At 42.6% G+C, this 13637-nt stretch overlaps 1 protein-coding gene across 1 annotated transcript; it reads left to right on the top strand.

Annotated features, from left to right (window-relative positions):
• Positions 1 to 2353: 2353 nt before the first annotated feature.
• On the top strand, positions 2354 to 13033 carry LOC145402349 (endoplasmic reticulum-Golgi intermediate compartment protein 3). Its single transcript, XM_080274495.1, has 9 exons — positions 2354 to 2475; positions 3710 to 3868; positions 5414 to 5533; positions 6523 to 6619; positions 7347 to 7512; positions 8471 to 8528; positions 9766 to 10001; positions 12086 to 12183; positions 12856 to 13033. The coding sequence occupies exons 1-9, from the start codon at positions 2373 to 2375 to the stop codon at positions 12989 to 12991; spliced, it is 1173 nt and encodes a 390-aa protein (XP_080130621.1). The 5' UTR covers positions 2354 to 2372; the 3' UTR covers positions 12992 to 13033.
• Positions 13034 to 13637: the final 604 nt, after the last annotated feature.

The following is a 13637-nucleotide window of genomic DNA, read 5'->3' as shown; positions in this document are numbered from 1 at the left end:
GACAGCCGTCTGGTGTGGGGGTCTCGAGTATATTTGCGTTCACACCCATTATGTACCTGAATAGAAATCGACTGAATGGGTTGTATTCTGGGGGAAGAAACCACATACTGCTTACTCACGCAAGCCTAACACACCGGCTATGGTCTCATTAACTAATCATAAAACAACGATCTCACACTAGAATATCGTTTTAGTTACAAAAAAGTGCTATGTGCAGGATGCTGAGCTGCCGTATTGTCTTTTTCTGCCGCTGAGCTATGGGAAATAAGCTGAAAAGGGACGAAAATCTCCTGCTACCTAAATCTGAACTATATGGTATATCTGGGACTCCACCTCTCCCATTCACACCCCCTTTCCAACTCAAGCTATTTTGGAAAGGTGTCTGTTATGAAGTGGTCCAAGGGCTGCATAATACTTCTTTCTCTCGTCAACTCGGAATTTTATTTACAGGAAGAACCAGAGATGGGAAATTTTTGCGCTCTCTCTTCATTGTCCGTCAGGAGGAAAAAAAAAAAAAAAAAACAATTCTCCTCTCGTCTACTTTTGCAAACAGGAGAGAGAAGTGTGTGTGTGTGTGTGTGTGTGTGTGTGTATTTTTTGCGCATTTGCAATTTCTTTCGTTTTGTGACATTGTTTGTTTACGTTGCGAGTGGCCTGGTGAGATTGCCCCAGTGTGTCAAAATTTAATTCTTTTGTACTTTTTGATGGTATAATTATAAAATTTGGTAGTTTAGCAGTTTTCATTTTATTTTTTCAAAGTTAACTTGATAATGTGACGAATTAGTGTGTCTATCGTTTAACAAGGCGAAGCAATTAAGTGCCGATTTATTTGTACCGGGATTCTACCAAAAATTCCATATTCAGCTTTAATTTACCTATTGTGGGTCCGTAATTTATTTGAAAATATGACAGTGGTCAAGTAAAAGCGGGAAATATAGTCCAGAGTAGTGCATTAAGTGCCATCAACTTGCGGTCAATTTTTTATTTGTGCCATACAGCCATCTTGCCAAGGGAGTTCCTGTTGCACATTGATATAAAAATCTCACTGTACTAATTCTTACATTAATACATCTCTTTACTTTTCGTTTGATCTCCATTTTTGCTGATGGGTTTTCATGTGTCTTGCATAATCTCATGTTGGAAAAAATCAATCCTGGCTGCATTATCCCCCAAAACGCACAGCTGCCATTACACAGTTCCGACATTTTTGGAAAGGATACTAGAATTCTGTCCAGTCATCAGTGAATGGCAAAGAGAAAAGTTTGGGCTTAGTCATGATCGTCTTGACAAATTAATTCTTATATTTAAGGCATCATTCCCCTGGTGGAGGAGAAAGGGTTGATAGAGTGCAGCACGATTAGAAATAATGACAAAAAACGCTGATAGGGGCAGCATGGTTGGAAATCATTTTGAGCCAGCTGTTGCAAGGTAAAGGTCTCTGCATCAGACTTATGGGAATAATTCTAGAACTAACATCATACCCCCAGAAAGACACATAGTTAAAGGAAATGCCCTCAAGAAGACCCTCTCCAGTTGATGAGAAAATATCATAGAACACACTTAAAAAAAAAAAAAAAATGGGGCAACTTTGAGAAAAACTTACTAAAAAAAAAGGGGGGGGTGTTAAGGGTCATTTTATTCTTTCAGTTAACCATCATTTACCCGTACAGTATTTGAGTTTTGGGACAACCATCGAATTTGGAAATATCCTTGTTGATTTGATGTGGCCTGCATTCTGCTAACCTTGTCTGTGATGTATGCCCGCCACTGAAAATTAATATCCACTGAAGTCTTATCTAGGATGGTAGAGAGTTTGTTTTGGTGTGACTGACAGAATTTGGCTTGTTTCTCAGCATGACAGTCGTGTGATTTGTAATAACCAAGTATATTTTAAAATCTCTAGCTAAGGTCAGGGTGGGTACTGAGCTGACCTAACCTTACCCATTCAAAACTTAACAACCTATAGAACATGATTGGTTAATATAGATCATGTTATCCCCAGAAGCATGACAATATGGTGGCCTCCCAAAGCACACTCTTATATAATAGTGTAAATCTGACTTGTTAATTTTCGTTTGCAAGCATATTTCACAGAGTTTAAAAATTAGAGTGTGAGATACATCAGCTGGCAAAAGGTTATTTCCAAGTTCTTTGATTGGCTGAAAACAAAAATTGACTGACACATCACAGCCAAAGGATCAAGCTAAACCAGATTCTAGCTGCAGTGAACGTGAATGATGCCAGTGTCCCATCGTTCCTAATTCAGGTGTCTGATAATGATGGTGTGTCTCAGGTTAGGACTGAGTAACGGCAATCATTCACGTGTCTAATAATGGTGGTGTTTTTCAGGGTAGGACTGAGTAGCGGCAATTATGGGGTCGGTGGCAAGGTCGGTGGGGGACAGACTGAAGCAGATGGACTTCTACCCAAAAACGCTGGAGGACTTTAGGATTAAGACCATATCGGGAGGAGCAGGTAAGAGAGAGAGAGTGTTATTGGAAAACAACTTCAAAGCTCCTCTCTGTCACTCTGTCTATAAAGGGAGGCTACAAACAATTCACCTCCATGTCACCCATTCCCCTACTGCCCTCCCTTCAACTCACACATTCCTCACATGTATCTTTCCACTCCATCCTTCATCTCCTACTTGGTCTCCCCCCCCCCACCTCATCCACTCACACTTCTAGTCAGTCTCTCATTCTCCATAGTATTCCCATTTATATTACTTATACATCATGGATTGCAGAAGAGAAATACAAGAAAATATTAACCTACCAGATACAGGAATAAATAATGAAGTGGAAGGTATTAGGGAGCTTCCATAACCGATGTATTAACCCTTCAGGAAGATGCTTGGGGGCAGATCCAGAGGGGGTTTCAGGGAGTCCATACCCCCGTTATTTCATCTGTGCCTCTTTCTTTTTCCCTGTAATAAATTATGGCAGATTATACTGTAGAAGGAAAAGCGATAAAAGTTTGAAAAGTCCTTATCGTTCGAATTTAACCCCATCGATGAAGGTTTGTCATGAGGGAGAGGGGAGTGAGTCGGGGGGAGGGCAGTCAAATGGTGGGTGACAGAGTGACTTGGAGGCGTTTTGTCTGCGGCCACCCTTTGTGGGATTAGGGCATGAGGCTGTACATGGATAAATAGATTGTGATTATGGTTGTAAAATAATCTCTTATACCCTCTCACATTCTCTCCACATGTCCATCAAATATCAGTCATACCATTTAGATCTAGTATTCTATGCCAGACTCTTTCCCTGATCTATTTATCCGTTGCCAGGCTCCTTAATCCCGTAAGAGGTGGCCACAAACAAATCGCCTCCATGTCACCCTGTCCCCTGCCATTTCACTGCCGTGCTTCCAGCTCACACCCTCCTCTCTCATATATCGGTCCACTTCATCCCTCCATCTCATCCTTGGCCTCCCCCTGTCTCTTCCCCCTTCCACCTCACTCACATACACTCTCCCCATCAGTCTCTCACTCTCCATCCTCCATAACAAAGTATTACTCACTGTTTTCACCAATTTCATCTCCATGCACCCATTTCTGTACACTGTAATACCATAACCAGGGAGAGCCATTCCTACCTCGATATAGTACCAAGACTCTTTACCATTACACAATCACAGTGTAGTATTCAAGTTGTATAATTGACCAAGTTCCATTGGGCGAAAACAAACTAACAATTCTCCGCCCCCACAGCCACCATAGCAGCGCTGATCATCATGGGACTGTTGTTTATGTCGGAGTTTTACAGCTACCTCACGCCACACATTTCCGAAGATCTCTTTGTCGATACCACCAGGGGAACCAAACTCAAGATCAACCTGGATATTGTGTTTCCGAAAATACCTTGTTCTTGTGAGTGTTGCTGTGGTTTCTTAGTTCTGTTTATTTGTTTATTTATTGACTTATTTTTTTGTTTGGTGTATTTTAGTTTCCTGTTTGGTACTGATATATTGTAGGTCATCGTTTTTGTCAGCTAGTGTTGTGCTTATCATTATTATTTTCTGCAATCACCATCATTATAATCATCATCATTATTATTTTCTGCTAACATCATCATCATCATTATTATTTTTGCTATCATCATATTAATAATCATCATCATCCTTTTCTGCTATTATCATCATCATCATCATCATCATCATCATCATCATTATTTTTAGCTGTCATCATCATAATACTAATCATCATCATCCAAACGGTGGTAACCATATAACCAAACCATACGTGCTCCCTGTGTGTCAACAAGTGGGTTGGTGGAGGGTTAGTGCCCCTCCCTGTAAAAAAAATAACTCAGAGTCAAATGGCCACCCCTTATGGGATTATGGCGTCTGGCTATAGATAGATAGATAGATCATCATCATCATCATTATTATTTTCTGCTATCATCTTCATCATCATCATCATCATCATCATCATCATCATTCATCAGTCCATCAGGGGAAGCACACTAAAGATCAGCATGGATATAGTTTTCCGAAAAAATGCCCTGCAGCCGTGAGTGTTAGACCATGTGTGTTCTGTACAATATACTGCATATAAAGAACTCAAAAATATCCTTTGTTAGTACGGCACTGTATTCTCATCATCATAATCATTGTCCATATTTCCTACTGATACAATTGTCGTGCATCCAAACTTTATTTCTAGCTAGATTATGGGATGCATTAATTTAACTTGGCAGTTTTCACTCTCATCTTCAATGTCAGGACCAACTTGCCTAGCCCCGGTCTTCTACACTCCTCATGGGGCAGCGTAGGATTGGATGATGGATGGATGATGGGAGTTGAAACAGTTGCACTTATTTCTTGAGCCTGGACACATCTACATAATTTTAATCAGACAGTTTCATTAAACTTGAGATGTTCCTTATAAGTCCATGGAATGATTCGGGTTTACTACTCACATGATACCACTCAGGGAAAGGGAACTGGTCACTCTCACCTTCACTGTCTGGGGTATATATATCCCAGTGTCAGGACCCTACCCAGTGGCCTACGAGTTACATGGTGCAGAGACGCAGATTCAGATTACACGGCTACCAAAACCGCGACCCCAAAGCCAATTGCAACAGGATGGGATGACTCAGAGGCATTATGTTTGTGGCCACTCCATCTAGGGTTAAGGTATCTGGCTGTAGGAAGATAGACAGATAGATAGATAGATACAGTAATTAGATAGATAAATAATGAAGTCAGCAGTTAGACAGATAGATAGATATGGTGATGAGATACATAAACAAGGAAGTCAGCAGTTAGACAGATAGATAAATAATGAAGTCAGCAGTTAGACAGATAGATAGATATGGTAATTAGATAGATAAACAATGAAGTCAGCAGTTAGACAGATAGATAAATAGTGAAGCTTGGGAGAATTGACATGACTAACCATTACCTTCAGTGATCAGCCTGGATGCCATGGACCTGAGTGGGGAACAGCACGTCAACATCCACCACAACATTTACAAGAGGAAGCTGGACAAGGACGGGCGCCCCATACAGGATCCAGAGAGGCAGGAGAGTGAGTGTCGTGCATGGCGGATGGCTGTCTCGTGCTGCAGTTCTTTCATTGTAACTTGGACCAGATTTTTATCCTTTTGCAGTTTATTTCACACAGCTCAGTAGCAGAAAAAGATGGTGCAACTCTACATCCTTTACCATAGCACTTCTTTATGACAAGCACCATAGTTTAGTGATAATCTGTTGTTCAAGGTAGAGAGATGGCAGTTTTTAGGCCAAGTCAAAGTAGAGTGTACGGTATCAATCATTCTGTCCCTACCCTCTCATATCCAATATTCCCAAGCTTTATCCTTAGTCACCTACATTCTTTCATTCCATCCCAACCTCACTCATTCCAGTATTCTTAACCCTTATCCTTATCCACTGACAGTCTGTTATTCCATGTGATCTTTTATTCCTGCTCCTAAACATCATTTCACCCCACCCTGCCCTGCTGCATATATATTACCCTCAGTCTTAATGTGTTGCAGCTTCAGTTCTTCCTTTCATCCTAACTCACCTTCTTGTATATTCTCATCTGTACCATGATAGCTGCAGTCCATCCTTCCATCCCAACTCCTCTGCATTCAAGTAGGTGCTGGTGAGAAGGTGTTGCAATGCTTACATAGCTGGGTGTCTACACTGCCTGGTTATACAAACGCCCCGCAACTTCCTACCATATGAAAGGGGGATGGTGGACTGCAGGAGGAGGGAAACTTCAACCTGCAATCTGCTGGATTCACATTGAGATGAACCTGGGACTATAAATACTACTACTTCTAGAGTCTGTATAATCTACCTATTTTTTGCCAGACACCTTAATCCCGTAAGGGGTGGCCCAAACAGATCGCCTCCATGTTGCCCTGTCCCCCGCCATTTCACTGCCCTGTTCCCAGCTCACACCCCCCTTTCTCTTATACCTCTCCACTCCATCCCTCCATCTCATCCTTGGCTTCCCCCTCCCTCTGTATAATGCATGAGTTAAGTAATTCATTGTGTTTAACATTTCAGAGATCGGACATGAGGTGGTGAACAGTACACAGGCAGAAAAGGCATTGGAAGAGGTTACAACCCCCAAGTGTGGAAGCTGCTATGGGACAGGCAAACAGTATGTGGATATTATGCCTTTACTTTTTATGCATACGAATGGTAAACCATTCTCCCTCTCTCTCTCTCTCTCTCTCTCTTTCTTTCTTTTAAGTCCACAGCGCAGTAAGTCCTACGTCAAAGATGTGTTCCAGAATATCACTTTTCCCCTTATACAATTGGTACTGCAAATTCGGGTAAGCAAGAAAATCAACTTCATAGGTAGCAATATGGCACAGGGAGAGTGCTGTGTGGTGAATATAAACCCATTTTTTTTTTTGCTATACCGTATACTGTAGGCAATTTACAAGTTAGGGATGCATTTCAAAACATCACATCTCTTTAGAAACATTGGTTATATACAGTAGATTGGGGTAACTGGCAACTTAGCTTTATAGATGTGTTTTTATTGTTGTCTTAGGTTATTTTGGAATATGAATCTAGTGGACTGTATTCGGTGGACTACGGGGTTAAGTCCTGGTGCTTCAGTCCACCGTCCTTCTTTCAGGGGATAGGAAGGGAGCTGACTTTCTGTAATGCCAGGCAGTGGAGTCACCTAGCTGTATTTGTGCCACCAGGTGAAGGCATCCCTCTCCACTATCTTTATATGCTGCAGTGAATGATGAAGAATACTGACAAAAAAAAATAATAATAATAATCCATCCATCCATCATTCAATCCTACATTGCCCCATGAGAAAAAAAAATAAATAAATAAAATAATACATCCACACCCTTTCCACCCCACAGATGCTGCAACACGTGTGAGGAGGTGAAGGATGCGTATCGTACAAAAGGCTGGGCGCTTCCTCCCCTGAAAGACATAGAGCAGTGTGTGAGGGAGGGACAGCTGGTTGAGTCCACAGATCTGCCAGAAGAGGGGTGTCAGATATATGGGTATTTGGAAGTTAACAGGGTGAGAGTGGCCTTTTATTTGTATCTATTTCTTCTCTGTATCTTCATCTGTCACTTCTACATCTCTGATATATTCTGATTTGATCTCTGGCTAGTCAGTGCTACTTAAGGCAAGACTGGCATTCCATTCACTGTCTCTCTATGTGCCTGTCAGTTTATCCTGCTGTATCATCATCATCATCTCCAGTGCCTTGCCTCCTCCCGGGCACCTTCCCAACCCCACCCCACGCTGAGATGGCCATGACAGAACAGCCTCCAGGTTACTGTATCTTCACATACCTCTCCCTCTGTCAACCACTCCTCCTCCTCTCCCTTTTATCTCACTAGTATACTGCTCCACTCTCTACGTGTTGTATTCTAGTCACAGGAAATGTCTGCTCTGTTTTATAATGATTTTTAATGTACTCTATGGCTGGTGGGAGGTTAACAGCGTATGTGGCATTTTATTTATAAGTTCCCTTTATCCTTTTAACTTTCTGTCAATCTAAAACTGTCTCTGTAACCAGAAATAGAGGGTGACCAGTGAGATTTTTAGAAATTTCAGGGGGTGATGCTGTAACCTGTAAAAAAAAAAAAAAAATCATCATCATCAACATGGCTCCACTTGTCAGCCATTACGGAACTACAATTACTGATGACCTAATGGAGAAGTAAGATCTCCCTCATAATTTAATTCATATGGTCATCAGTAGTCTATCTATCTATTGCCAGACGCCTTAATCCCGGAAGGGGTGGCCACAAACAAATCGCCTCCATGTCGCCCTGTTCCCTGCCATTTCACTGCCCTTCTCCCAGCTCACACCCCCATCTCTCATATACCCTTCTACTCCATCCCTCCATCTCATCCTTGGCCTCTCTAATGGTTGACAGTTGGACCCACATTGATATGGGAGGTAGAGCCATTCCATCAACTGCAGCTCTGTATACCTAACATTACTTTCTTTTGTCTGTTCCTTAAGGTTGGTGGGAACTTCCATCTGGCTCCAGGCAAGTCATTCCAACACCACCACCTTCACAGTAAGTATACCCTGTTGACTTGAACTACGAGTGCAAGTGCCATGTCTCTATATTGGGTGCTGAGCTGTAACAAGAAACTGGATTATGATGCCAGCCACAAAAAAAAGTGCCGTGGAAAGAATGCCTTGTTCTGTCATTAAGCCACAGGAAATGGGTCGCTGAAGGACGAATATCCCCTTGTTCAGGTGAATACTCTGTGGGTGTAAAATTGCCATCTGACCATCTAGTATCCTGAGCCATAACAAGGGATTAGTGCTAGAATATGATGTTATACCCGTTTTACTCTAACCTGGCCTAAAATTGCCATCTTTCCATCTTTAGTGCTGACTGGTGATGATAAATTAGCACTAGAAGATGATGCTAGTTCCAAAGAAGTGCTGTGAAAAGGACTAGAATATGGTGCTAGTCCCAAAGAAGTGCCATAAAAAGGATTCAGAGCCATAGTATTGTCTTTCGGCCACTGATGTACGTGAAATTAGCTGCTATAGGATAAAAATCTGGACCAAGTTAAGGTGGAGCAGTTTTAGTCACAGTGAAATGGTGTTTGGCCATGTGGAGAGGATGGAGAGTGAGAGACTGATGAGGAGAGTTTATGTAAGTGAGGTGGAGGGTGGGAGAGAGAAGGGGAGGCCAAGAATGAGATGAAGGGATGGAGAGGTATATGAGAGAGGGGAGTGTGAGCTGCGAGCAGGGCAGTGAAATGGCAGGGGACCGGGCGACATGGAAACGATATGTTTGTGGCCACACCTTATAGGATTAGGGTGTCTGGCGATAGATAGATAGATAGAAATGGTGTGGAAAGGATGCACAGTCATAGTAGTGCCCTATTCAGCCACAGAACAATGTGAAAAATGCTGCAATGGGGCGAAAATCTCTGCCAGGTTAATATGAATGAACAGTATAAAGATGTGTGTATGGCTGTTAGGTTTACTTGGGTCTTCACTAATGAGGTTCCTTTTAAAACTGGTAAGAACATTAAATTTACTGGTGATTTACTCCATCCTTAGGTGCCAATAAGGATCAGGATGGTGATAATGATAATGATAATGTGATGATGATGATGAGGAGGAGGAGGTTGATAACGATGACGTGATGACAACAACAACGATGATGACGGTGTAACTGAAAAATTGACGTTTATACTTTCTTTTTTTTAAGACTTGGGGCATAGTCTTCAGAGTCTGCTCCCTGAGGTCCAGTTGTCCTTGTACGTTTATCTATAACCTGCTTTTTCCAGTTCACGACGTACAACAGTTCCGCACGGCTGATTTTGACCTGTCCCACCGCATCCGCCACCTCAGTTTCGGTGTCAACATCCCCGGCAAGACAAACCCCTTCGATGGGACAGAACTAAGGACAGAGAAGGGACCCAAGAGCATTAATTACTATGTGAAAATTGTGCCCACCACCTACGAGCGGATTGACGGCTCCACACTCCTCACTAATCAGTTCTCTGTCACACAGCATCAGAAGGTGGGAGACTTTTATACTCCTGATCCCTAATTCACAAACATAAAGCCAATTTCCTGTTTTAACAGTGACAGTTTATTCCACGCTCCTTGCTAATCATTTCTCCATCATGCACCATCAGGATGTTTTTTTTTAGTAACTCAAATGTCAGGACCAACTTGCCTAGCCCCGGGGTTGTATGCTCCTCTTGGGGCAGTGTAGGATTGGATGATGGATGGATGGATGGATTTTTAATATTCTATTTATTTATTTATTTATTTTTTCAATGTGAAGGAAGCTGTTACATGAAATATTTTTATGTGGTGGCAGTATGAAGCACACAGCGGAAGAGAACGAGAAGGAAGGATACTCTGTGACATCCTGGGAGGAATAAGAAATACAGTATATACAAGGCAGGGCACAGTGCTGGCTAGGGATTGTCAGCAAAATTTTGGTTGTTAGATTACATGTAGAGATGCAGTTGTCAGGGTTGTTTCCAGTTGTTATTTTTAGGCTACGTCGTAGGTGGAGGACGCTCACCATCCACTCCACTCACTCGGTGTAGTGCTGCTCTCAGGTGTCTGCTCTTTCCTCTCCACCATCCTTGTTTCCTTTCATCCTCTTCCATTTTTCATTCCTTCATTCTTTTCTCATCCTTCTGCCTATGGGTGACTTTACACTTCCTCTTCTGTCTTACTTTCCTTCATTCTTTCCTCTTTCTTCTACCTGTGGGTGACTCTACACTGAGTGACAAGCCAAATGGTTTCCTGTACACCAGGAAACCATTTACTACACTGGGTGGTAACTGTATAACCAAATTTTGGTGCCTGGTGGGTAATTACGGCCCTCCATTCAGATTGAGCTGGTGAAGGTTTATATCCAAGGGGTGGTTGGGGTTTATTGCTCACATAATGCTACTCAGGGATGAGGCTGGTCACCTTCATCTTAAATGTCAGGACCAACTTGCCCAGCCCCAGGCTTCAACACTTCTTCAAGGGCAACGTAGGATTGGATGTTGGACGGATGGATTGTTATTATTGCTTCTATCTATCTGTCTATAGCCAGATGCCATAATCCCATAAGGGGTGGCAGTTTGAGTTAGTTGTTTTACAGGGAGGGGCACTAACCCTCCACCAATCCACTTGTTGACATGTAGGGAAAATGTATGGGTTGGTTATATGGTCACCACCCAGCGTTGTAAATGGTGTCCTGGCTTACAGGAAACCATTAGGCTTGTCACTCAGTGTAAAGCCACCTGAAAAGGAAACAAGAGTAGCCTAAAGAAAAGTGACAGGAAGGTGGGAGGAAAATAGGAAGAGAGGAGGTTAGAGACAGAAAAAGAATGATAGAGGTGAAGGAGGAAGTAGGCAGCTTTACATAAAGTGAGTGGATGATGGTCGCCACCATCTACCACCAATTGAATTATAAAAAATATAAGATTTGCAATAACAAATAGGCCTGTTCCCTGCGGCCCAGCAGTCCAAAATGTCTTACATCTTCCACACATCACCACTTTGGCACCAATACCCACCATCCATACTGAATAGATGCTAGGGCTGTCTCACTCCAGGCTAATGTACTGTAACGGTATCAGCTGGGGTGTTTTCATGACATGGTGGGTCTGGTGGTAGATCAGTAAAGTGTTTTAGCAAAATGCTGATGATCAAACTACTCACTGCTGTAGCCAGGGATTGAACTTATCTATCTATTGCCAGATGCCTCAATCCTGCAAGGGGTGGCCACAAACAAATCGCCACCATGTCTCTGTCCCCCGCCATTTCATGACCTGCTCCCAGCTCACATTTCCCTCTCTCATGTACCTCTCCACTCCATCCCTCCATCTCATCCTGGGCCTCCCCCTCCCTCTCCCCCCCTCCACCTCACTCACACTCTCCTCATCAGTCTCTCACTCTCCATCCTCTCCACATGGCCAAACCACTTCAATGTGTTTCCTAATGCGTCCTCTCCTATTGAACTTGTGACCTTGCAAATAACAGATGAAACCTCTCCAGTGAAGTACAGTATGTGGAAATTTTGTAATATTTTGTAACATATCCATCACTTACAGGAAGGAATATGTGTAGAAAATTTAACTTATTCCCCTGCAGGACCTCCAAATGGGGTTGATGGGGGAAGGTGGACTGCCAGGAGTGTTCTTCCAGTATGAGCTGTCCCCCATGATGGTCAAGTACACTGAGAAGCAGAGGTAAGAGCCACCATATGTTTTGAGGATCCGTTTGTGGCTTGTGATGATGATGAAAATGATGATAGTAGTACTAATAATGATAGTGATGGTGATGATGATGATGATGATGATGATAGCAGTAATATTAATGATGGTGATGATGATGATGATAGCAGTAATATTAATGATGGTGATGATGATGATGATGATATGTATTGGCACAGGACAGTATTAAATTAGATAAGCACATGTACAGAACTTCCTCCTGTAATATGTCAGTTTGGTGGGCACAAGGCATGCATGTTATGGAAATGTGTGTTGAGTGGAGGTGTGGGCTGGGCAGGGTGACAGGACAGATGGGGTGGGCAGATCAACAGGTTCAGTGGGCAGGGTGTGTCTGTGGGTGGTAATTTGGGTGGGCAGATGGGTGAGGTGGGTTGGTAGAATGGTTGAGTAGGGCTGGTGGGTTGGTTGGTGGGGAGTTGGCATGGGCAGGTAGTTGGGTGGCCAATATTGGTAGGTAGAGGGCCTTTGTGGGTGTGAAGGTTGCACAGGTAGCTGGGTGAGAGGATTGACTTTGTGGGTATGTGGGTAAAAGGTAAAGAGACAGGCAAATGTTGGTGTTATTTTGATAAGGTGGTGAAGGTAAGTTATAGAATCCATTACTGTCTGTCACACTCTTTCTTCCTACAGGTCGCTTGGTCACTTCCTTACCGGCGTCTGCTCTATCATCGGAGGAGTGTTCACCGTTGCTGGGCTCCTCCACTCTGCCTCATACAGCGTCTACCGCAAGCTCCAACGGAAAGTGGAAATCGGAAAGGCATCGTAGAATTGAGTGTAGATTTTCTTCGTATTAATTGGAGCCAGGATTCCAGGGGCTTGAATGGTGAGTGAATGTGTGTGTGTGTATGGCCCTTCTAGTTGGGCGTTTTATTTTCTATGTCTTTGTCCTCTGTGGACCTACCTTGCCCCATCCTTAGGTGGGAAAAGAGGACTGGGTGCTGTTGATGTATTTATTTTATTCTTGTTGTTTCGAATCGTATTTAATTTAATGCAGACCTCTAGACTCTTTCCACTTTCATTTGGCCCTTAAATTGTCATATCTCCATTGATGAGTTGTAAGTACTGCACTATTTTACACTGATCCCTTGGTTATTGCACATTATTGGTACAGAGCATGGTGCATGATAACAAAATTGCTCAATAATGAAAGCGCAGAACCTGAGATTTATCCTAATTGGTACTGAGCATCCCAAGTGCAATCCTAAAGTTTTCCTTTTACAACAATTTAGACCCACTAAATACATACAGTGTTATGGTAAATATTAGAACCACACACAGGCATCATTAAAATAATAGAAAGTTATGAAAAGGGCACAGTAAGGAAGAAACACATACCATATAGAAAACTGAGATGGACTTGAGGTGAAGGGTGGAGAGTTAGTTGTCTCCATCACCTAGAATGTACACCTTGA

Source organism: Coenobita brevimanus, chromosome 57 (assembly GCF_032717465.1).
Source record: "Coenobita brevimanus isolate Jiangsu-jjx chromosome 57, ASM3271746v2, whole genome shotgun sequence".
NCBI lineage: Eukaryota > Metazoa > Arthropoda > Malacostraca > Decapoda > Coenobitidae > Coenobita > Coenobita brevimanus.
The sequence above is the reverse complement of the archived record's forward strand: the minus strand, read 5'-3'. Positions and strand labels throughout refer to the sequence as shown.